This window comes from Macaca thibetana, chromosome 20 (genome assembly GCF_024542745.1).
Source record: "Macaca thibetana thibetana isolate TM-01 chromosome 20, ASM2454274v1, whole genome shotgun sequence".
Classification (NCBI taxonomy): Eukaryota; Metazoa; Chordata; class Mammalia; order Primates; family Cercopithecidae; genus Macaca; species Macaca thibetana.
In genome coordinates, this window is record NC_065597.1 from 17,837,994 (window position 1) to 17,863,693 (window position 25,700).

Consider the following 25,700-nt stretch of genomic DNA (forward strand, 5'->3'; position numbering starts at 1 on the left):
GGGCCTCCAATTTGGAATGAGAAAAACCAAGATTTCCAGGTCTTATTACTACGTGTACTGGCTCAGTAGGACCCTGCGCAAGTTTTCATTTGTTGTGAATTTAGCCTAAGGCATGTCACTCTTTGTTCGCTCACTGACAACTTATGGCCAATCATGACCTCTGTTGTTCCAGTCTCACAGGTTAATGAGCGTACAATGAAGAGGTAGGGGTGCAAATTAAACAGAAAAGTGTACTCTAGAAACCTGTAATTATTATGAATGTATATAAGCTCTCGGGAATTTAAATTGGATCATTATTTAGATTACTCACAAATAAATTCATTTTCTGTAAGTGATTTTTATACAATCATTCTTCCATAAATTAGCCTTGGTCTAAAGTCAGGGGTTTCTGACCACTGATATCCCATTTAATCCCCAAAGTTGTCCAATGCATGTAACTTCCTATAGGGTTATCATGTGTCTTAGAACCTACTAAATTCAGGACATGTGGAGTTAGTTCAGGGCAGGTAAATGAAGAAGTTTAGCTAAAGTATCTGTCAATTGTTTATTGTCATTTGTAAATGCATGTATGCATGTTACACTATCAATCTGGAACTTTAACCCGTTTGATCTTTTTTTTTTTCCTTTTGAGACAGAGTCTCGCTCTGTTGCTGAGGCTGGAGTGCAGTGGTGTGATCTTGGCTCACTGCAACCTCCGCCTCCTGGGTTCAAGTGATTCTCCTGCCTCAGCCTCGCAAGTAGCTGGGATTACAGACATGCGCCACCATGGCGGCTAATTTTTGTATTTTTAGTAGAAATAGGGTTTCACCATATTGGCCAGGCTGGTCTTGAACTCCTGACCTCAAGTGATCCACCCACCTTGGCCGCCCAAAATGCTAGGATTACAGGAGTGAGCCATCGCGCCTGGCCCCATTTGATCTTAAGAACCAGATCAGTGACTATTTACCATTTATCCATACCCAAGTCATCATTCTGCAATACAAGGGGAAGCTTTATCAATTATTATGGGGTAGCCCTTCCATTCCTACTTGCCCTGGTTTTCTAAAACATTATGTGCATACTCACAAAAGTGTTACCCTTTTAGACACAATCATCTTGACATGGGTGTAAGTAAGGGGAGGTTATGTTAAAGAGCAAAGAACCTGTCAGAATGGGCTGGAGCCAGGCAGTGTTACTGACCTAAGACAGACGTAGTCACATGTGCACTAAATACTATGGTAGGGCCTGTTTTAGGGAGGGTCATTTAACCTGTGTCTACCTTGCAGTGACAGTGAATAGCACAGGGGCTTTAGGATAATAGGGAAGGGACAAGGTACACAAGCTCATTCACTGTGATTTTCATTCAGGTTTCCAGGACTTAAAAAAGCCCAGGAAACAACACACCCACAGGCCCCACATAATTGGTCATCTCAAGTGAGACTCAGGGTACTGGATTAAAAAAAAAAAATCTATGCCAGAAAGATTCCACCTAGAATGGAATCTGATCCGTCTAATTTGATCTTCCGGGTAGGGTGGAAGGCTTCTAAAACACTGATCCAGGCAGTCACTCTGGCTCTTTATTCCAAAAAAAGAAGGAGAAGCGCTTAAACAATTAAGCAATTCACTATTGCTCAGTTTAACTACACAGCTGAATTGAAGGCCTCAATGAAGGATGAGGTCTACCAGCTTACAGAACACACGGAAAATAACCATGGGCCGAGCACGGTGGCTCACACCTGTAATCCAACACTTTGGGAGCCCAAGGCAGGCAGATCACTTGAGGTCAGGAGTTCAAGACCAGCCTGGCCCTGGCCCACATGGTGAAACCCCGTCCATACAAAATATATAAAAATTAGCAAGGCATGGTGGCATGGGCCTGTGGTCCCAGCTATTCGGGAAGCTGAGGCAGGAGAATTACTTGAACTGGGAGGCAGAAGTTGCAATGAGCTGAAATCGCGTCACTGCACTCCAGCCTGGGCGACAGAGCAAAAAAAAAAAAAAAGTCGCAATTTCCTGACCTTTGAAACAAACCTAATGAAAGCATATTATTAATTACATTAAGATTCATATGCCCAAAGCAGCTCATTTGCAAAACAGACTAGCTCATTTGAAATTGACAAATGACACAAGTCCAAGTGTACAAATGTTTGACTGAGGACTTACAGTATCAGCTCCTGCTCCTGGATTGCTCACTCTGTGCTAGTATAAGCCTCACTATGACAGCTCTGTGACGAGGGATACTACCTGCATTTTACAAATGAGGACATGAGGCTTACTCTAGGTCATAGCCATCAGTGCTGAGATGTGAATACAGGCCTGTCAGGCTGCTAAGCTCATTCTTGTTAACTTGATTTTCAGTATACAATTTTATATTAAAAAATAATAAATAATAAATTCTAAGCCCCCTGTTAATATGGAAATTGCTTGGTCCATTTTTTAATGGATCCATTTCTGCAGGAAGGAGATTAGCACTGGATTCCAGCGATGCCTGTCCAGCTCCACCCTTCTATGATGACTCACTTCTTCAGTCACTTTCTGCCAGCATCGTGCCTCTGTTCTGCTCAGCCCGAGTGTCTAGTGAAGATCTTCAGCTCCTGCAGCTACATGGTTTCATAGCAGGGCAGGCCAGATTCAGACCAAGATGCTGCATTTCAGGCCAGGCACCTCACACTGTTTAGGCTTTGGGGTTTAGGCACATTCAGGATTAGGCACATTGAGAGAGAAGAAAACTGAGTCCAAAGAGATGTCTTAGGGACTCTTCCCCCATTTGCAGCTTTGGGTTACAAAGATGAGTAGAAACAAACCTATGTGACCCGTCCATACTTGATGCAAATACAGACAGTGGTCTTTGCAACTTTTTGCAATGATTCTTCAATGAATTATGAAAATCACAGTCTGTAATTCCTGGGACTTCTTGAGACACCAGGCTTCTAGATATTTCTGTTTGATCTGTACTGGATGGATAGGAGGTGCTTTATGAAACCTCACTCATCTGCCTTTAAGCCTGCCATAAAGGAGGTTCCCCAACAAAGGATCACCCTAATTAGAGTCACTACCTGGAACCAAACTGTAAAAGCAATTACAGAACAGTGCTGTAAATTTTTTTAATCCAGCAAGAAATAACTGCAAAACATTGTCAAAAATCTTTAAGGGACTAAAAATATTGTCACTGTCAGTTTTTCATAATGTGTTGGTTAGTGGTTTTTAAACATAAATATCTCCCCTTTAGGCTTCAGGGGTCTCTTGGTAATCCTGCCTACTGGCCAATTACTCTAGGGATTCCAACAAGGCTGTCTAAATGGAGAGGCTAAATCTCAAATGAGATCAGATACCAGTTGGGGTCTTAGGCCCTTGCTGTTAGCTAATGAGTAGATGGACACCTTTTCAGGGTTTTTTCCCCAGTGCTCTGGCAATAAGAACCATTCATGTTCCATCCACATCTCTCCTAAGAAATTTTCACCTCAATATCTTGCTGGCAATGTTCGGAATCTCTCTTGTCTGCCAGGTAATAACATACGGATTTCTTTTAGGATCCTCTGGTTCCAGAGCATACTGACACATGAGGCTAGGGTGTGGTTAATCTTTCTGCACTCGGGAAGGGTGCCATGGTCTAAAAGCCCCTGAACTTCCTGCATTGCTCCAGTCCCACTCTGACGGGCTTAAATATGGACACTTCTCTATGCAGTAAAGTTAGTACCTCTGGGAGGCAAAGGATTTGATCCTTTCAATGCTCCATCAATAGAAAATGTCCTGTCCCCACAGATTTCAGGAGAAGAAATTGAGGGAAGAGAGACAAAGCAAGACAGACAAATTATTACATGATGAGCACCAGGCTGCCCCTCTGAACAAACCAAAAAGGTGTTCATGGAGTTATGGCAAAGAGGACAAGGAAGAACGGAGTGGGGTGGAGGTTGGGGGGCAGGAGGGAGGCACTGGTGCAAATAGCACTGAATGACAACCAATAGCCAGCTTGCGACTGTACCACCAGTGTTACTGCTACAATCAGAGGCAACATTAATGCCAATAAATGGGTTGAATGTAAAAACAGCCCAAGAATAAGCCACCAACTGCTTCACAGAAACCCCATTAGCAATGTATAATCCGCAGAGCGGGCAGGGAGTCTAAATGAATCCCTGTTGAAACAGCAGCGGGAGCAGGGACTTTTGGACAATCAGTGGAAATTCAGCAGTCGGGTTGGCTGGGACAGGCTTTTGGAAGGTGGCCCCATTGGTGGCTCCACCTACAAGCTGTTGGCAGCAGTGGTACTTGCTAATCGGGGCTTCTGATTCCAACTGGTTTTCTCTGACAAGACTATAGGATGATTCCCCTCAGTATTCTTTATACCAAATGAAATTTATACAAAGCCTCAAGGCTGCCTTGCACAGCGTGAGGTCACCTTGGCACTACTGAAACATGAAGGGATGGGAGAGGAAGACAGAAGAGGGGAAATGGCCAATAGGAGTGAGTAAGAAAGAAAGAAAAGGAAGAGAGGATGTCCACAGCGGAGGTTTTACTGTCTACGCAAAATATTGATGGTAAGGAAAAAATTTGTTCCAGAAACTTCCCAAAGGATAAAAACTAGCTTCTGTGTTATGCCAATGAAGCAGGTGGGCACCTCCCTCTGTGATTGTAAAAGCAGAGACAAAATAGTGGAAGCCTCTTATATCTTCCTCTGCTCCCCCCATGCCAAAGGTAGGCTTTTGAAAGCTCCAAAAAATTACACAAATGCTCCAAGTGAAATTGGGTGAGCTAACGGCTTACAATCAGGGTTCTTTCCAAGAAACCCAGTATTTAGTTTCCTTTGCAAAAAGAGTCCATTCAGGATCCCTGACAATATTAGCCATTTGAAACTCTGTGATTGGACAAGGAGACAGTCCTTGGTGCCTGAACTCCCCCAAGCAAAACATTGGCTGTTGCTGGTCCTGAAAACAGCTAGTCTGTCATTTCAGGTTCCTCAAAGCCAGGCAGGTGGCATTTTATTCTTGGGCCTTGGGTAGAGACAGGATCAGTTAAGGAGAGCATTTGCACAGCGCACAGTACCGGGAAGTCGTTAATTGCTTGTATGGACCAACGCCGCCGGGCAGAGCGAGGAGACATCTGTGCATGAAAACGTTACAACCAGGAGGAGGGAAGAAAAACACCAAGAAAATTAAAATGGAAAAATATAGAATAAAATGAAAGCTTCTCACACATCCGATGGATTCAAATGTACCATAATACACTGTAAAGTTGGGATTGGAACGACTAAAAGATCTGATCCTAAGCACAGCGGTATTCGGCTTCCCTCACCTCCCTCCCACCCCATCACACTCCAAATACAGCTTCAATTTCATTGTTCTTTTAGTCACATTTCAAGGTATACGGAGGCTGACATCAACACAGTTCTGACAAAGGAACTACAAATAGGTTTGAGGAACACTAACACACACTAAGATCATTGTGCAAGTGGAGAAATAGGCAGAAGCCCGTTTTCCCCTGCAGGAGGTAAGAAGGAGAACATATATTGAGAGCACATACTCATTCCTAAAAGGAAGACATTCTTGAATAGACTCAATACCAAATTTTTTCTGGTATGTGGTTGGGGGGCGATGAGGGAATTCAGTGTCTTGACATTGGGCCTGCAGGACTGTCTTCAGAGTGACACCATGGAGAAATGGGAACCGTGAAGAAACGAGGGGAAGGAAGAGGCTAACACTGAGGAGGGACCTTCTTGAAAGCACCCTTGCTAACAAGATGAGTATCTGTTTATGGAGATCAGAAATTATTCTATTAACTTAAAGATCTCTCCAGTTATTTACATCAGAGCTATTTTAGTAACATAAACTAAAGCAAGAGTGGGAGGTTGCAACAATGTTTAAATGTATGCAAGGCAATACCTAACGCTTATCCTAAGTTCTGGGCCTTCTGATTTACCCTAGGAATGAACAACACTTCATCAGCTATTAAGAGTTCACTTGTCAAATTAATGTTAGCAATTTGATGGCTTTTGAGGCATCACACGTTTTAAAATTTTTAGGAGCAAACCTTAGCATTCCATCTAGAGAATATTTGGGTGAATAAAACAACATAACCTAAGTAGGGCAGGTTAAAAACACACAAAACCACAGGAGAAACAAACAATAATCTCTAGATGGCTCTATAAAGATGTTTTGTTATTACACTCTACTGGGCCAGGCGCGGTGGCTCACACCTGTAATCCCAACACTTTGGGAGGCCAAGGCAGGTGGATCACCGGAGGTCATGAGTTCGAGACCAGACTGGCCAACATGGTGAAACCATGTCTCTACTAAAAATACAAAAAATTAGCCAGGTGTGGTGGTGGGCACCTGTGATCCCAGCTACTCGGGAGACTGAGCCAGGAGAATTGCTTGAGCCCAGGAGGTAGAGGTTGCGGTGAGCCAAGACTGCGCCTTTGTACCCCAGCCTGGGCAACAAGAACGAAATGCTGTCTCAAACACTATACTGGCTGGGTGAGATGACTCATGTCTATAATCCCAGCACTTTGGGAGGCTGAGGTAGGAAGACTGCTAGAACCCAGGAGTTTGAGACCAGCCTGGGCAACATAGCAAGTCCTCGTCTCTACAAAACACAGACCAAAAAAAACCCAAAACCAAAAAACCACTACACTTCCCTCACTGCTATGCCTTAAGGCAGTTACATTCTGTTCTGTTTTTCTTACTCATTTAAAGCTCTCAGGGGCAGAGATCTAAAAGGGAATAAAAATATGTAGGAGAAAAATTTGGGCTAAAAATGAAGACCTAAACACAGAGAAATCCAGCCTGGGCAACACAGTGGGACCTCAGCTCTACACAAATATTTGTTTTTAATTAACTGGGTGATGAGGTGTACTCCTGTAGTTCTAGCTACTCAGGAGGCTGAGGTGGGAGGATCACTTGAGTACCGGAGTCTGAGGTTGCAGTGAGCCATGTTCACACCACTGCACTCCAGCCTGGGCAATGAGCAACAGAGTGAAGTCTCATCTCTTTAAAAAAAAAAAAAAAAAAAATTCCAAAACCCAAAAACACAAACAGAAATTTAGTAGACTGGAATCATTTCCAAAACAAAAGCAACAAAAGCGACATCATTTGACATGTGAAACTAGACAGCTGAGGATTAGAAAATGCTCCTCAAGGGTATCAACCTTTGTAAGGGAGGTAAGGTAGCCCACATAAGATATCATGGCCATATTACACTTATGTAATTCCCTCCTTGGCCCCTACATAAATGGGATGAATGTGAACAAACTTCAAGGAGAGAGAAATTTATGTCAAATACATCACAAAATGACTGACTTATTTTTATCTTGTTAACCTATTAAGATGAACCACAAGAATCTTTGTTTAGGTCAAAAATGGTCAAATATCAGCAATTTCGTATGACTTAAGCTAATAATCCAAGGTTTCTGAGGTTCTTAAAATGTTCTATTTCTTGACCTGTGAGATTATTAATTCACTGAACTGTACACGCCTTTGATTTGTGAACTTTTCTGTATTTGGTATATATCAATACAAGAGTTTCATATGAAATTATAATCAAAGCATCACCCTATTTTATTTGGTCACTATTTGAAATAATACATAAAAGGCCACTTACTATGTCTATTAGGGGGCTCGAACAGCCCACTTTCTGTGCCGAACAGAACACTGGGAACCACCCCGAACTGAAATTTCACAACTCTTCCTCCACTACCCTGCATATGCTATCTGATGAGAGAATTACCCACCTGCTCTTGGTTCCTCTTTGTAATTATGGTGTTTGTAGTCAAAAAGTCCATACCATCAAAAACATGAACACAGGCTTAAAAGAGGCCCCATCTTGGAACTGGAGTTATTTTGATTTCTGTGGGCTTTTGTGGGCTTTACACACCCCCACAAAGTCAAAATTACTAGTCAGTCTATTCTGCCCAATCTGAACCCAAGCATGGGTGGCACACGACACGAATCAAAGAGGAATTCAGAAGTGCCTCTTGGACTGAAAGATCTCCTTGACCTGCCCCTGATACTAAAGAGAACTCCCACATGTACCCAACCATAAGCCTGGCTTTCATCTCAACGAAATGTCTTAGTTCCAACCTGTTTATCAAATCATCTCTCCAATTACCTGCAAACATGTGGGAAAAAAGAACTAACAATTTTGAATGGAAAAGACCTGGAGATGATATAGATGAGTGGGTGTTCCAAGGAGGTCTGTACTAAGCAAGTGGGCAGAATTCCATCAGAGATGTGAGGAAGGGGACTATAGGAAAGTGTCCAGAAGAAAAAAAAAAAAAAACCATTTTCCCTATTCAACTAAATGGTTTTGTTCAAGGCTGGTCTGGTCTCAAACATTACTTGCTGCCACTCATTTTAGTCACATACAACCCTAAAATAAAGTCAGAGATGGCCAACTCTCAGTGTAAACCAAGAAGGTTGGACATTCTACTGCAATCGAACTGAAGGCACTTCTAATACTCCCTAGAAATGGGTGTTTTGTCTAAAATAATTCAATTTTTTAAAAAACAAATATTAATTACAATCCATTATTTCCCATTCAGCAAGAGATAACAACAAAGAATTCCTAAGGCCTGAGTTTGTGCAGTGCTCAGTGGTAACTCTGTTGAAAACATCATGTCAGCTAAAAGTCTGTTTAACCCAGACCTGCAATCTGCCAACACAGAAAGCTTTCTTAGGATCATTCCTATGCTCTGCCAACATTCTCCACATTGTTGGCACCACAGGTTTCTGACAGCTTAATGATAACTACTCAGGGACAATGAGTTCTTTAAGAAACTAGGCACATAAGGACAAGCTCAGGTGATTTTTGTGTCATCTGGTCCACTCAGATATGTATTTCCATGTGGACTTAGTAAAAAAAAAAAAAAAAAAAAAAAAACCTTTTAGACATTAACTTTAAGACTTCTCACAACTATGAAGTTCCAAATATATTAAGATCCCAAGACTTCAGAGGCATCCCCTTAATTTGTTGACAAACATCACAATACCATGGAAGACCTGAAGCTAAGGTATTCTACCCTGAAATAATGGGAATCAGCTCAGTGAATGGAGATTACAAGGACAGCGTTAAATGGGGAGTAAAGATTATGGACCATAAGAACTACCCCCCAACCCATACACACACAATTTAGAGCAGGTAAAACCAACCGAAAGGAACAAAGCAATGGCTTTCTTGAACAAACTGATTATGAAAGTGAATGGTTACAGGGGGATTACTAATCTAGCTGCTGCACCAGGCAGGAGCTGAGGAACAAGAATCCAGGAGAAGGGGTAAGAATCAAAGGCCGCGGCTCTGGCACTTACCCGCTCCTTGTAGTAGAAGGAGCTGATGGAGACCTGCTCTTTCTCACTGCGAGTGGGGCTCCCACTGTATAAACGAAGGTTCCCCGGGGCCTCTGTGCGGATCTTCATAGGCGCGATCAAGCCAGTGTGATAAGCAGACAAGGCTGAGAGAGATCTGTAGTTGAAAATGATAATTATCCACACTGGCTGCAGTCCTGTCATATTTCCAATGGTGCTATTCTTAGCACTTGATACCAAGAGGAGAAGACAAAATGAGAAGATGGAAACTCCAGAAAAAGAAGTCAATAAAACTTTTAACACTGAAAAATGCTTTATCTGCAGAAGCATAGAATGCTTCTATGATTACAGACATGAAAAATTCAAAGGAATCTACAAATTACTAGAATAAGTGAATTTGAATACAAGGTCAACCTACAAACATCTACTATAGTTCTATCAATTAGAAACAAACATTTGGAAAATAAGTATTTTTAAAGCTCATTTATAGTAGCATTAAAACACATCAAATACCTAGGAATAAATTTAATTTTTGAAAATGTGCATGACAATACAAAATGTTGCTGAGAGAAATTAAACGAGACATACAATGATGGAGAAATACACCACGCTAGTGGATTGGAAGAGTCCGTATTCTTAAGACATCAATTTTCTCTAAATTGTTCTACAGAGTCAACACAATTCCAATCAAAATACAAGCAGGCTTTGTAGTAGGAACTAATAAGCTGATTTCATAATTTTATTAAAAGACCTAGAATACCCAACCTGAACTAAACAAGAATAATATAATTGGAGAACTTAACGTATCAGATTTGAAGACTGAACTATATAAAAGTACATTATAAACGTAGTGTTGGCATAAAGGATAAACAGATCAAAGGAAAAAGGAGAGTCCAGAAAGACCACAAATATATGATCTATTGATGTTCACCAAAGGCATCGATACAAATTCAATGAAGAAAGGAAATCTTTTTATAAATGGTGCTAGAACAACTGTTTTTCTACAAAATAAAACAAACTTTGATCCCTTAACTCACAATACATGCAAAAATTAATTTGAAATGGATTACAGACCTTAAATAAGGAATTTAAATCTATAAAGCATTTATTTTTATTTATTTATTTTTCTATAAAGCTTTCAAAAAGAAACACAAGGCCCGGTGTGGTAGCTCAAACCTGTAATCCCAGCACTTTGGGAAGCTGAGGCGGGCAGATCACCTGAGGTTAGGAGTTTGAGACCAGCCTGGCCAACAGGGTGAAACCCCGTCCCTACTAAAAATACAAAATGAGCCAGGCGTGGTGGTGCATGCCTGTAATCCCAGCTACTCGGGAGGCTGAGGCAGGAGAATCGCTTGAACCCGGGAGGCAGAGGTTGTGGTGAGCTGAGATTGCGCCATTGCACTCCAGCCTGGGGAACATGAGCGAAACTCCGTCTCAAAAAATAAAAAATAAAATAAATAGGCCAGGCATGGTGGCTCACGCCTGTAATCCCAGCACTTTGGGAGGCTGAGCCAGGTGGATCACGAGGTCAGGAGATCGAGATCATCCTGGCTAACACGGTGAAAACCTGTCTATAACTAAAAAATACAAAAAATTAGGCCGGTGTCGTGGTGGGCACCTGTAGTCCCAGCTACTTGGGACGCTGAGGCAGGAGAATGGCGTGAACCTGGGAGGCAGAGCTTGCAGTGAGCTGAGATCGTGCCACTGCACTCCAGCCTGGGTGACAGAGCAAGACTCTGTCTCAAAAAAAATAATAATAATAAAAAAATAAAATAAATAAAATTAAGTGATAAATTGGACATCATCAAAATTAAGAAAATCTGTTCACTGAAAAACATTAAAGAGGGAGAAAGACAAGCCACAGATTAGGAGAAAATCAATACATACATCTAGCAAAGAATTTGTAACCAAAATAGATAACAACCAGAAATAAATAAGAAATGCAGTTCCCCCAAAATGGGCAAAGTACTTAAGCACATCACAAAAAAAGATACCCAAATGGTTAATATGCACACAGAAGCTGCTTGACATCATTCATCATCAACATGGAAATGCAAATTAAAACGACAGTGAGATACGAGGACACTCACATCACAATGGCTAAAGTTGAAAAGACTGGCAATACCAAGTTTTGGAGTGGATACAGAGCAACCAGTGCTCTGAAACATTGCTGGTGACAGGGTAAATGGCACAATCACTATGCACAAACTTTTGCGCAATTTCTCAAGTTAAACATACATCTATTCAATGACTGAGGAATTCTGCTCCTCAGGTGCAGAAATTAATATACAAGTCTTTTTATGAAAATATGTATCCAGGTTTGCTCATAATGGCCAAAAACTGGAAAGGATGCAAATATCTATCAACAGGACAATGAATAAACAAACTGTGTTATATTCATCCGATGGACCTACTGACACATGCGGCAATGTGGATCAACGTCAGTAACATTAAGTTGAGCAAAGTAAGCCAGACATAAAACAGGTCATGCCGCACAATTCCACTTCAATGAAGTTCAAGAACAGGCAAAACTATGAGGACAGAAGTCAAGACAGTGGTGTCCTCTGGGTGCTGAAGGGCTGGGAAAAGGGACTGGGAACCTTTGGGGGTGAGGACAATGTTCTATATCTTAATGTGAGTGTTGGTCACCGAGCCGTACACTTCAGATTTGTGTACTGTAAACTATACCTAAGTAAAGGACTGTCAGTTGAAAAACATTCTAATAGGAACATTTTCCCCTCTAATCCGAAGTCCGGATACAGATATTCCTTCTTTCCCTTTGAGAATACAGGACATTTTCTTTTTTTTTTTTTTTTTTTTTTTTTTTTGAGACGGAGTCTCGCTCTGTCACCCAGGCTGGAGTGCAGTGGCCGGATCTCAGCTCACTGCAAGCTCCGCCTCCCGGGTTCACGCCATTCTCCTGCCTCAGCCTCCCGAGTAGCTGGGACTACAGGCGCCTGCCACCTCGCCCGGCTAAGTTTTTGTATTTTTAGTAGAGACGGGGTTTCACTGTGTTAGCCAGGATGGTCTCGATCTCCTGACCTCATGATCCGCCCGTCTCGGCCTCCCAAAGTGCTGGGATTACAGGCTTCAGCCACCGCGCCCGGCCGAGAATACAGGACATTTTCTACTCCAATAAGGAACTGGGTGTAATGTAGGTATTCCCTAGTACTGAACCCCAGTTCCCATGGGGCCCAGGTCACATCTGCCCAGGTTACTGCAGAGACTGGCCACCTCTTGGCAAAACAGCAGTGTCTGCTCACACAGTTCTCCCATTCAGTTCTCTTTCTTTCTTGTTGGCTCAGCTATTCATTCATAACTGATATGGTTAGGCTTTGTGTCCCCACCCAAATCTCATCTTGAATTGTAATCCCCACAATCCCCACATGTCGAGGGAGGGACAGAGTGGGAGGTGATTGGATCATGGGGGCTGTGTCCCCCATGCTGTTCTCATGATAGTGAGTTCTCACCAGACCTGATGGTTTTATAAGATCTGACAGTTTCTCCTTCACATACACACTCTCGCCTGCTGCCATGTAAGATGTGCCTCTTCCCCTTCCGCCACGATTTTAAGTTTCCTGAGGTCTCTCCAGCCATGTGGAACTGTGAGTCAATTAAACCTCTTTTCTTTATAAATTACCCAGTCTTGGGCAGTTCTTTATAGCAGTGTGAGAACGGACTAATACAATGACTATGCTGATTATACTGTATCCAGCGCCTTCAGGGGTTTGCAGCAGGGAGCTTTGCAAGTTATTATATCTTGGTCACCAGCCTGCAGAACCAGAAGTCTACTGTATAATCCTAAAGTTTTAAAACCCAGTAATCATAACAGGACACACAGAGCACTTCCGATATACCAGGTGGTGTTTTAAATGTTTTTAGAGGGACTTAATCTTCCCAGCAACTACAGGTGGTGGGTGCTACGATCATCCCATGTTACTGTTGAAGGAACTGAAGCTGAAGTTGAGATAACTTGCCCAAGGTCATAAAATGACAGGGCCAAAATTTGGATCTGGACACGTTGGCTCTGAAGTCCATATTCCTATCCGCTACACTAGATTGCCTATAAAGAAAAACTTTTTTTAAAGCACAGAAAAACAATGACTAGACAGAAACATGTTCTGTTGTTAAACATGATTATCTCTAAAACAGGGAAAAGGCAAAGAAAGGCTTTCACATTGTAATTTAAAACTTCCAGGCCGGGCATGGCGGCTCATGCCTTTAATCCCAGCACTTTGGGAGGCTGAGACAGGTGGACTGCTTGAGCTCAGGAGTTTGAGACTGGCCTGGCAACACTGCAAAACGTTATCTCTAAAAAAACATATAAAAATTAGCTGGGCATGGTGGTGCACGCCTGTAGTCCCAGCTACTTGGGAGGCAGAGGCAGGAGGATCACTTGAGCCAGGAGGTAAGGGCTGCAGTGAGCTATGATCGTGCCACTGCACTCCAGCCTGGGTGACAGAGCCAGATCCTATCTTAAAAAAAAAAAAAAAAATTTCGTTTGTGTTTTCCCAATGCACTACTTACATAATGTTATAAAATTACACATTGTTTGGTAATATCAGAAGTGGCATATTAATGTTGTGAAACTACAGATGGTTTTTTTGTTATTTTTCCAGTTTTATTTAATGTTAAATTGAATAATAAAATAATCAAAAACAAATAATAAATAATATGCTAGCAATAGGGGAAAGGCATATTTTAAAACAATTTGCCTTGTTTTGACAAGAGCTTTTATCAATCTACTTCTTCTAATGGTTTGCTAATAACTGTACAGCAGAAATCTCAGCTTTCTTGCAACTTAATTGACTTCAATCTTTCTCAAATAAATCTTGTAATAGGAGTTTACTGAAGAACTAAAACGCATTGTCCAAAGACAAACTCCGTGGTCCTTCCCAGGTCTCTGGCCACCTCTGGCCACGGGAACGTAGAGTGGCTTCTGCATCTCCCGCACTCACCTCGGAGTAGGCTCTGTGGGAGACACCGCCCGATGCATCGTCATGGGCCTTGTGAAATACACCAGGTAACCTAAAGAAGAAGACATCACATGAGCCGTCAGTGTCAACAAGCTGGACGTGGGAAATCCTGAGGCAGGACTGGCCAGTCTTTCTTCTATCTCTGTATACCTGAGGGTAAGACACATTTTCATAAGCTGCAACACTCATGAGTGTGGTGACCCTTACCAAGAACAAAGGTCAGCACTCGAGTCCAGGAAAGAGGATGTAGGTGGACGGGGCAGAGTCATCAGCAGGACTCTAAGGCTCCCTACCAGGGGACTGTCCCCTGCTAAGACTCAGGGCTCTGAGTAAAGACTCAAACCCAAGCTCATCAGAATGAAGAAAGTTAAGACCAGCATTCTGGTGCACACTCTTAGGATAAGTCCAGAGACACCGACTGGGCCTCACACCCTGCCACGCTACTATGAAAGTCTCGTTGGAGTTCTCTGGGACTAAAAGCAAACATTTGTTGCTCAAGATGTTTATACGGAATCTATGGCATTCTTAGCTGCTCCCTCTCAAAATCTAGAATCAGAGAACCAAAGAGACCCACCTGCTCCACAGAACCTGGCCCCAGAAGTCCTAGGAAATGGAATGTTGGCATCCTGGTACGACCCGTAGGCTGTGGTCACACGAGCAAAAGTCGGTAACGGGGGTGTGACGGAGTTGGGGAGTGCAAACGGATTGCTGGAAGCGCTGTCTTCCTGGTTCTGAAATTTAAAATTCCATAAGCTAAAACCACAACCTGTCTTGAAGTTGAATTACAAAATAAGCACCCAGCAGGAAAAAAAAAAAAAAGCCCATGATTTTAGGGAGAAAGAAATGAAACAAAACCCCAAAGCATAAGTTGGTACAACAGTTTCATGCTTCCCACCACAAAGGACTCGAGGCAGGAGACGAGCTGGCGCAGGCAGGGCTCCAGGCAGCTCTGGCCACGCTTCACTTTCTGCAGGGCCGTGTCCTTCAGGATCTAGAAAAGGCCCCAAACACAGTCAAGAAGAGGAACACATTTCTCTGACAGGCTATTCTGTTTTTTTTTTTTTTTTTTGAGATAGAGTCTGTCTTTGTTGCCCAGGCTGGAGTGCAGTGGTGCGATCTCGGTTCATTGCAACCTCTGCCTCCCGTGTTCAAGTGATTCGCCTACCGAGTAGCTGGGAATACAGGCATGTGCCACCACGCCTGGCTACTTTTTGTATTTTTAGTAGAGATGGGGTTTCACCATGTTGCCCAGGCTGGTCTTGAACTCCTGACCTCAGGTGATCCATGCGCCTCGGCCACCCAAAGTGCTGAGATTACAGGAGTGAGCCACTGCACTGGGAAAAGGTCTGATTTTTCACACAAAAAATTTGCAATCTAATCGTATCATTTTATACTAATAGAAAAATCTATCTTTTTTGTATGTCCCAACTAGGCAACGACATATTCAGATTCCAAGTTTAACATGTCAAATACCACAAGATCTGAGTTACTGGCATTTCAGAGATCCTTAAGCCACTTGAAAACGTCCTAGTTCCATGTGATACCCCAACAAAGCGTAACAATCAAGTGTCCACGACCCAAACCGGGCAAAAAATGAGCAACATTCAGGTTGGCCTGAGTTTGCCAAAAAAACTCCAGTCCCTTTACTTGTGACACTGCTCAAACTGAACAAGGGGTATGAAGAGGCTCATGGGGCTTTGTCATGGAGATTCCACCTGATTTGCTCTGGATGAACTGACACATCAAGTCTCTGAATCTGCAGAATTAAACACTGATGTCAGGCTGTGGCACCTCCATCTGGACACCCACTGTGCAGCTAGCCAGCCTACCTCTAGGATAACACCAGCTCCTTCTATGGGATAAAATTTTTTTTATGACCTTACACATGTTTTTTTCTAATTGTAAAATATCTTTTAGCTTCAGAATACATCTTGCTTGTTGTTTCCACATAAACGAAATTGGACTGCAGTGCTCCTAACCTGGACTCCTAAATGAAATTAGATTGCAAATCTCATAACCTGAGATGAATGCATAACGTTAATGAGATCTGTGGACAGATTATATGCAATTCACATATTTATAGGCAGTATTTCTCAAACCATATGCAATCATTGTGTAGATTTTTCTGAGGAAGGCCATGACCCAAAAAAGGTTAAGAACCACCGCTCTTATGTTTTCTACACAAACTAAATGGCAAGTGCAGAGGTTACGTTGCTAACACTAGTGTGTGTATGAAACAGATGACTTCTGAATCTCATCTACTAGAGTTTTCAGTCTTCTTTCCTACTCAGTCTAGACAATGATGCAGAACAGCAGGAGAATTTGGGAACCCAGACCCCTACCTTTAGCAGCTTAGCTTTCATGGTGGACGTGATGGTTGTGGGGTTAATAAACTGGAAGGAAGGGGCGGCGTTGTTTGGATACTGAGCAGGGAACTTCACCAGCATCTTGACGCGATGGTTGCTGCAGTGCACGGACACTGTGCAGCTCCTGTCTGCCGCATCCATCTGCAAGAGACAAATCCACAATGGCTTTGCAAACAAACCACAAAGCATCTTTCGATGCACATGCATTTAACTGAACGCTCCATGTTCCTAGTAATTGGGTGAAGGGAAAGACTCTACAAAGACAAATTTGTGTGGAAGACAATTCATTTTCAAAAAGATTCTTAAATTTTCATATCAGATTATTAAATTTTCATACCAATGGAATAAGCTGAAAGTTTTTTTCTTTTCTTTGACACAGGGTCTCACTCTGTCGCCCAGGCTGGAGTGCAGTGTGGCACAATCGCAGCTCACTGCAACCTCCACCTTCTGGGTTCAAGTGATTCTCCCACCTCCTACCTCCCAAATACTGGGAATACAGGCAGGCGCCACCATGCCCAGGGAATCTTTGTTTTTGTTTTTTTGGTTTTTTTATTTTGTTTTGGTAGAGATGGAGTTTCGCCATGTTGGACAGGCCGGTCTCAAACTCCTGACCTCAAGTGATCCGCCCACCTCGGCCTCCTAAAGTGCTGGGATTCCAGGCGTGAGCCACTGTGAAGTTCAAAGTATTCTGACTTTAACGAAGCTTCCTCCCCAAGTTGTGGGGTAGACTAAAACTTGTTATATTTACTTTGAGATGGGAAAATAAAGCAGGAAGAAGTTAAACACCAGACTCAACTTAAAAAGTGCTCCTGGGAAAATCCATAGGGGAAGAAAGTAGATTTGGGATTGCCGGGGGCTGGGGGAAAGGGAAATAGGGAAGAACTGCTCATGAGTATGTGGTTTCTTCTGGGAATGATGAAAATGTTCTGGAATCAGACAATGGTAATGGCTGCACAACTTTGTGAACATACCCACAACCGCCAGATTATTCACTTTAAAAAGGGGAATTCTGGCTGGGCGTGGTGGCTGACACCCGTAATCCCAGCACTTTGGGAGGCCAGGGCGGGCAGATCATCTGAGGTCAGGAGTTCAAGACCAACCTGGCCGACATGGCAAAAACCCCATCTCTACTAAAAATACAAAAAACAATTAGCTGAGTGTGGTGGTGTATGCCCATAATCCCAGCTATTTGGGAGGCTGAGGCAGGAGAATCACTTGAACCCGGGAGGCAGAGGTTGCAGTGAGTCATGATAGTGCCATTGCACTCCAGCCTGGGTGGACAGAGCAAGACTCCATCTCAAAGAAAAACCAAAAAGATTAATTTTATAGTATGTGAATTATATCTCAATAATTTTTTTAAAGTACTCTCAAAGAAAGGAATCAAGATCTTCAACTAGATCACTAGGAATCCACACTGTCCTCAAATGCGACAAAGGGAGTATAAACTGACTTGATATAGATCACTAATTAAGCAAAGAATCTTTTATATCTTTCGATTTCTTGTGCTGCCAACTAGAGACAGCAGCTGGAGTAAAGTGAGGAGAACCACATGTGGGAAATCTGGAGACTTGGATTCACATGTTATTTCTTCCACCAAATACCTGCTGATCTTGGACATTTCTTCTCTTGATGTCTCTGTTTCCTCAGCTATAAAGTGAGGCTAAAACCACTTAGACTTTTTTTTTGTTTTTGTTTTGTTTTTTGAGACAGAGTCTTGCTCTGTTGCCAGGCTGGAGTGCAGTGGCGCAATCTTGGCTCACTGCAAGCTCTGTTTCCCGGGTTCAAGCGATTCTCCTGCCTCAGCCTTGCGAATAGCTGGGATTACAGGCGCACACCACCACGCCCAGCTAAGTTTTGTATTTTTGGTAGAGACGGGGTTTCACCATGTTGGTCAAGATGGTGTCGATCTCTTGACCTCGTGATCCGCCTACCTCAGCCTCCCAAAGTGCTTACAGGCGTGAGCCACCACACCCAGCCAGCAGACTTGTTTTAAAGGCCACATGAGATAGTTATGTAACAGCACATATTTGGGTAAAGGAAAAACTAATCAAGCTTTAAAACTCCTTTCTGGAGAGATACTCAATTTTCTAAAGCAAAGACTTTCAATACTTGCCCCCACAAAAAGAGTAAATGTTCCACAGGCTAAGTGAACAAAGAAATTTTGGTCGCCTTCTTACTATGAATCGAAATCACCAGGAAATGGCCAGCCTGAGGGAAGATGGCACAGCACAGCACAGCACAGCACAGCACAGCACAGAGAGTGCCCTGGAGGGGCTGGAGGTTTGGCTTCCCAAGGCAACTCTGCCCCTAACTTCAGCAGCAACTCCTGCCAAATTACTAAGCCTCCTGGGCCTAAGTATCTTCCTCTATAGTAAAATGAGATGCTGGAGCATCTAAGGAGGCGCTAAGGCACACAAGCGTCAGGTTCTCCTTTGGCTCATCTTAGGAGAAAAGAATAGGGTTAGAAACAAAGTCTGCATCCATTTATTTATTTATTTATTTATTTAGAGACAGAGTCTTGCTCTGTCACCCAGGCTGGAGGGCAGTGGTGCGATCTTGGCTCACTGCAATCTCTGCTTCTCAAGTTCAAGTGATTCCTGTGCCTCAGTCTCTCGAGTAGTTGGAACTACAGGTGCCCACCACCATATCTGGCTAATTTTTTTTTTTTTTTTTTTTTTGTATTTTTAGTAGAGACGGGGTTTCACCATGTTGGCCAGGCTGGTCTCAAACTCCTGGCTTCCTGGTTTCAAGTGATCTGCCCATCTCAGCCTCCCAAAGTGCTGGGATTACAGGTGTAAGCCACCGCGCCTGGCCAGAAAACCCAGGAAATAAAAAAGCAAGCAGAGAGAGTTCTGTTAAAGCTGCGAAGTTATTTGCTAACCGAAATCGTGGCTGAAATGGTTCTCTCTCCCACAAACTGCCATCAGCAAACATGAGATACAGCTGATTAAACTAAGTACCTCCACATTGACATTCCGGATTTGTACATTGATCAGGGAGAATTCCTGCTGCAAGGTCTGAGGCAGCCCCAATTGATCTGATTTCCTCTCTTCCAGGAGATTTCTAGGGGGATCTTCCTTTAGGGCTAGCAGGAGAGAGAAGTTCAATGTTGGAAAGCATTTTTGAAAATGAATCAGAGAATAGGTATGGGGTATCTGCCACAACTCTACAATGCGTAGAGTGGCACCTCACCTGAGACATCAGTTTGACAAATTACCTTCTTCCTCCCCATGGCTTGCATTGTGCTGGTGATCTGTATCTTCAGTGTGCAGGGTCTTCTCGGGTTCCGGCAGAAGGGAAATACTCTCAATGAATTCATCGACACCATCTAATATGTCATTTGCACAAAGCTGAAACAAAGGGTAGAAGATGTAGTTCTTGAGAAGTCAGTGGAAATGATAGTCATGTCTGATTAAAGAGTTCTGACTTAAAAATGGGAATGGCAGGCCGGTAGCGGTGGCTCAAGCCTGTAATCCCAGCACTTTGGGAGGCCGAGACGGGCGGATCACGAGGTCAGGAGATGGAGACCATCCTGGCTAACACAGTGAAACCCCGTCTCTACTAAAAAATACAAAAAAAAAAAACTAGCCAGGCGAGGAGGCGGGCGCCTGTAGTCCCGGCTACTCGGGAGGCTGAGGCAGGAGAATGGCGTAAACCTGGGAGGCGGAGCTTGCAATGAGCTGAGATCCGGCCACTGCACTCCAGCCTGGGTGACAGAGCGAGACTCCGTCTCCAAAAAAAAAAAAAAAAAAAAAAAAATGGGAATGGCAAAGGATGGAGATGTGTCAGCCAAGAGCTGACATAATCAAAATAGATTTTACCCACTGCCAACTCTCCCTGGTTAAAGACTCGGGATAATAGACTCTATTATTCAGCCCTGGAAATTTTTTATCATGTTTGGAGTTTATGCAAGCCTCAGAAAAAAAATTAATTTAAACTCCAATCCTTGATGGTGTTATTCAGCTAATCCAGGAGCAAAAATACCACAACCAGCCAGGCGTGGTGGCTCATACCTGTAATCCCAGTACTTTGGGAGGCCGAGGTGGGTGGATCACCTGAGGTTAGGAGTTTGAGACCAGCCTGACCAGCAGGGTGAAACCCCATCTCTACTAAAAAGACAAAAATTAGCCAGGCATGGTGGTGGATCCCAGCTACTTGGGAGGATGAGGCAGGAGAATCACTTGAACCCAGGAGGCAGAGGTTGCAGTGAACAAAGATCACCTGGCTGCACTCCAGCCTGGGCAACAGAAAGAGACTCTGTCTCAAAAAAAAAAAAAAAAAAAAAAAAAAAAAAAAAAAAAAAAAACATAACCTCAAGGCATTTTGGTGCAAATTGTACCTTTCGGAGAAAACAGATTGAAAATGCAATAAAGTAAGGAGATTTGACCAAATTGCTCAAGAGTGACTTCATACTAAGCAGTGTTGAAATTTTTATCCAGTATTTTCTATTCGTTCTTTGCAAAGCAGTGTGCCAAGTGCTGTGGGAGATCCAATACAAGTGAGACACCTTCCCACTGTCAAGAAATTTAGCCATCAAATGAGGAGAGGACAGAGCCCTGTGATAAGGCAGAGAAGAGCAAGGACCAACAAAGCAGCTCATACCAGGTACTACTGTGGTTCATGTAAGAAACAGACATCATTTATCGGGAAAAAGTTACAAACAGCTTCATAGAAGCGGTGTTGTTGATGGATGTAGAAGCCTCTAAGCATTTGCAGAGTACAAGGTAGGCTTCTTAGTCCATTAAGAAGAGAAAGAAATGAAGCCCACAGGGCACATGATCAGGGAGCTACCCATACTATCTTATGCTAGAATAAGGGAGGGAAAGACATTTAGAGGCTCTCTGGCCTTAAAGTGCTGAATACTGAAGTTGGTTCTTAAAGACCTCAAAGCCTTGATGTGGTACACACCAGCCACTCAGCCAACCAGTAAGTACGTATTAAATGTCTATCCTGCCGGGCACGGTGGCTCACATCGGTGATCCCAGCACTTTGGGAGGCTGAGGCAGGTGGATCACTTGAGGTCAGGAGTTCGAGACCAGCCTGGCCAACTTGGTGAAACCCTGTCTCTACTAAAAATACAAAAATTAACCTAGTGTGGTGGTGGGCGCCTGTAATCCCAGCTTCTCGGGAGGCTGAGGCAAGAGAATTGCTTGAACCCAGGAGGCAGGGGTTGTAGTGAGCCAAGATCATGCCACTGCACTCCAGCCTGAGAGATTGAGTGAGACTCAGTCTCAAAAACAAAACAAAAAAAAGTTTATCTTGTAACCTCTAATTTCCACAAATCCTGAATCTTATATTTTTGGTGGATCCAGGTACATTTCTCCACAATAGCACTGAATACATACCCTCTGCATCTGGGAATCTACCCGCCACATTCTCAAGGTCTGATCCCGGGACCACGTCACCAGTTGATAGTCCTTGGACCCTAGAAATCACCAAATAAGAATCCTGGAAATTCTTCTGGATTCAACATCCATTTTGCTATAGGTTGAAATGGAGTGAGATTCATCCATCCGTTCAACAAATATCTACTGAACATCTCTGAAATGCCAGGCACTATTCTAGGTACCGGGACTAGATCATGAATAAAATAATTTCTATCTTTATAGATAGTGCATTCCAGTGGTAGAAATAGACAAATAAATATCTGATAAAACATCTGGTATAAAAAATAACACAGGATAAGAGGACAGAGACTGACGGTGGAACCATTTTTAGATAGAACTCCCCAAGGAAATGACATTTGAGCAGAAACTTAAATAAAGTGAAATACTAACTGGCAAATTAGCAGGTAAAGAGCGATGCTAGGATTTAATGTGACACTAACCTTTCACCTCTGCAAATGTTCCTCCTTTTACATGCTCTCAAGGAGCTAGAGATGAACATATTTTTGCAAAATGGGTTGTTTCAAATGCATCACAGCATCTTACCATTCAAAAGAATTTTTTGGTAAAGTGATGCATCTCTTTGTAAAATGAATAATCAATCCTTAATGTTCTTACTTGACTGAATCATATTTTCATCTTAAGTCTGGTCAAAGGGATTATCCTGAAAAGGTTCAGGGTGCTTTATGAAATAACTTCTTGGAAGATCAGGACATTTGCAGATAATTTTGCAGTACCTAGAATCTCCTTCACAGCCACCTTCAGAGAGCAAAGAATTTAGAAATAATTTCATCCAATTTCTTAACTTAATGGATGGGGAAACTGAGACGAGAGAATATGATCTGTCCAAGGTCACAGGGTGAGTTGGTTCCTTCTCTGCGTCACCACCTTCAACCAAAATTTCACTCCTCAATATTTCATATAAAACTAGGCATGGTCAGCCAGAGAGCAACTATTCTGAACCATGGCTTGTTACAAGTGCCACCATCTTGCCTCATGTCCACATCAACAATCTTCTGACCCTACATCTGGCCTCTCTTCATGCCCCTGACTTTGAGGAAAAGGTGCCTAATTCCTTTCTAAAGGTTACAAATTAACTCAACCCCTCGACCTGTGCCTCCCCAGCTGGTCCCAAAGGGCCCTTTGCTTCCCCGACTCCCTTGTATCTTCTCCCTGCCTTCCAACAGAGAGGGCAGCAGCCTCTCTCAATTGGCTAATTCTACGCCTTGGCTTTGAGAGTAACTTCATTCCCTAAACCGGTTCCTGCTGCCCCTGTTTGTGCCACCCTATGATCTGGCTTCTCTCCTCAATTTGCTTTTGGAACGCCTTTTTTTATTTATTTAATTTTTTGTATTTTGAGATAGGGTCTCACTCTGTCACCCAGGCTGGAGTGCAGTGATGCAATCTTGGCTCACTGCAACAACCTCTGCCTCCTGGTTCAGGCAATTCTCCTGCCTCAGCCTCCCGAGTGGCTGAGATTATAGGCACGCGCTACCACACCTGGCTAATTTTTTTTTTTTTTTTTTTTTTTTTTTTATATTTTGGTAGGGATGGGATTTCACCATGTTGGCCAGGCTGGTCTCGAACTCCTGGCCAGTGATCAACCTGCCTTGGCCTCCCAAAGTCCTGAGATTATAGGCGTGAGCCACTGCACCTGGCCTGGAACTCCTTTCTTAATGATTATATGGCTTCCGATTTGGTCAGTTAAATGCTTTTCTCTTATTCTACATTTTGATCTGTCAGCAACACCTGAAACCAAGGACTACTGCTTCCCTCAGGAGGCATCCTTGTCCCCTGGCCACAACATCCTGACTCACTTCCTACCTCTTTGAGAAATCCTTCCCCACAGTAAAATCAAAGCATGAAGTGGTCCAATAAAACTTGATGACTACTACCAGCCTGGGCAACATGGTGAAACCCATCGGTACAAAAACACAAAAAATTAGGTGGCATGGTGGCACACTCCTGTAGTGCCAGCTACTCAGGTGGCTGAAGTGGAAGTACTGCTTGAGCCCAGGAGGTCGAGGCTGCAGTGAGCCATGTTTGTGCCACACTGCACTCTAGCCTGGGTGACACAGTGGGACCCTACCTCAAAAAAAAAAAAAAAAAAAATCGATGACGAAGACATGGCAGTAAAAGTAAACTGGAACAACCTTCGGTTGAGAAAGAAGTAAAATACAGATGGTTCCCAACTTACAATGGTTCAACTTAACAATTTTTTGACTTTATGATGGCGTGAAACTGTCACAATTTTAACATAATGCACAGTATTCAATAAAGTATATGAGATATTCAACACTTTTTAAAATAAAATAGACTTTGTATTAGAGGATTTAGCCCAAACGTAGGCCGATAGAAGTGTTCTGAGCATGTTTAAGGTAGGCTACTTAAGCTATGATGTTCAGTGGGTTAGGTGGGTAAAATATGTTTGTTTTTTTTGTTTTGTTTTTGTTTTTTCCTTTTGAGACAGTCTCGCTCTGTCTCCAGGCTGTAGTGCAGTGGCACAATCTCAGCTCACTGAAACCTCCGCCTCCCGGGTTCAGGAGATTCTCCTGCCTCAGCCTCCCGAGTAGCTGGTACTACAGGCACGCACTACCACACCTGGCTCATTTTTGTATTTTTAGTAGAGATGGGGTTTTGCCATGTTGGCCAAGCTGGTCTTGAACTCCTGGCCTCACGTGATCCACCCACCTCAGCCTCCCAAAGTACTGAGATTACAGGTGTAAGCCACGGTGCCCGGCCTAAAATAAATTTTCTACTTATGACATTTTCAACTTACAATGGGTTTATCGGGACATAACCCTATCATAAGGAACATTTGAATAAACACACATGCATAATAATTAAATCTGTAAAAGGTTCAGAAACAGGCAAACTTAAACTACCTAGGGATTCATAAATAGGCAGTGAAACCACACAGGAAAAATCCAGTAATGGTTATCGTAAGCATTAGGGGAGTAGTGCTCTCAGGGAAGGAGGGGGTTATGATCAGGAAGCTTTGGGGCTCCTGGCATCATTTTCTTTCTTGACCTGCACGGTAATTACATAGATTTTCACTTTATAATTATTTGTTGCACTATACATGTTCCATGTAATTTTCAAATACATATTTCACAGTAAAAAAAATTTTTTTTTAATTTAAACTTTTATTTTAGATTCAGGGGTTCATGTGCAGGTTTGTTACACATGTGACTCGTGTCACAGGGGTTTGCTGTACAGATTATTTCATCACCCAGGTACTAAGCCTAGTACCCAACAGTTATTTTTTTCTGATCGTCTCTCCACTCCACCCTCTGTCCTCAAGTAGGCCCCAGTGTGTATTATTCCCCTCTTTCACAGTTAAAAAAAAAAAAAAAAAAAAAAGTTAAATAGTAACTTGTACTCAAAATTGCTACTGGCCAGGCAGTTCCAATTTACATAACTCACCCCACCAGCTTAAAGACAACATCAGTAACTAAAAATGGGTTCCTAAAAACTTTATTTCCATCCAAAACTACCGGTCAACCCCTCCCGCTAGACTGAGGAAATCACATCATCTGTTTTGTTTTCTTGTTGTTTTTTTTTTTTGAGACGGAGTCTTGCTCTGTTCCCCAGGCTGGAGTGCAATGGTGCGATCTCAGCTCAATGCAACCTCTGCCTGAGGGTTCAAGTCATTCTCCTGCCTCAGCCTCCCACGTAGCTGGGACTCTAGGCATGTGCCAC

At 42.9% G+C, this 25,700-nt stretch overlaps 1 protein-coding gene across 6 annotated transcripts in view; it reads right to left on the bottom strand.

The window, feature by feature from the left end:
* Positions 1–25,700, bottom strand: part of WDR59 (WD repeat domain 59) — a 115,889-nt gene that overhangs the window by 19,497 nt on the left and 70,692 nt on the right. For 4 of the 6 annotated variants that reach the window (XM_050772679.1, XM_050772678.1, XM_050772683.1 and 1 more), the window contains 9 exons: positions 21,960–22,039; positions 19,832–19,964; positions 19,575–19,699; positions 16,591–16,755; positions 15,144–15,239; positions 14,823–14,979; positions 14,231–14,300; positions 9,276–9,429; positions 5,020–5,076 (listed from right to left, as the gene is read on the bottom strand). In XM_050772679.1, coding sequence (XP_050628636.1) covers positions 5,020–5,076; positions 9,276–9,429; positions 14,231–14,300; positions 14,823–14,979; positions 15,144–15,239; positions 16,591–16,755; positions 19,575–19,699; positions 19,832–19,964; positions 21,960–22,039 — 1,037 coding nt within the window. The remainder of the gene's footprint in view (positions 1–5,019; positions 5,077–9,275; positions 9,430–14,230; positions 14,301–14,822; positions 14,980–15,143; positions 15,240–16,590; positions 16,756–19,574; positions 19,700–19,831; positions 19,965–21,959; positions 22,040–25,700) is intronic. The other 2 variants (XM_050772681.1, XM_050772680.1) reach the window with 1 other exon arrangement.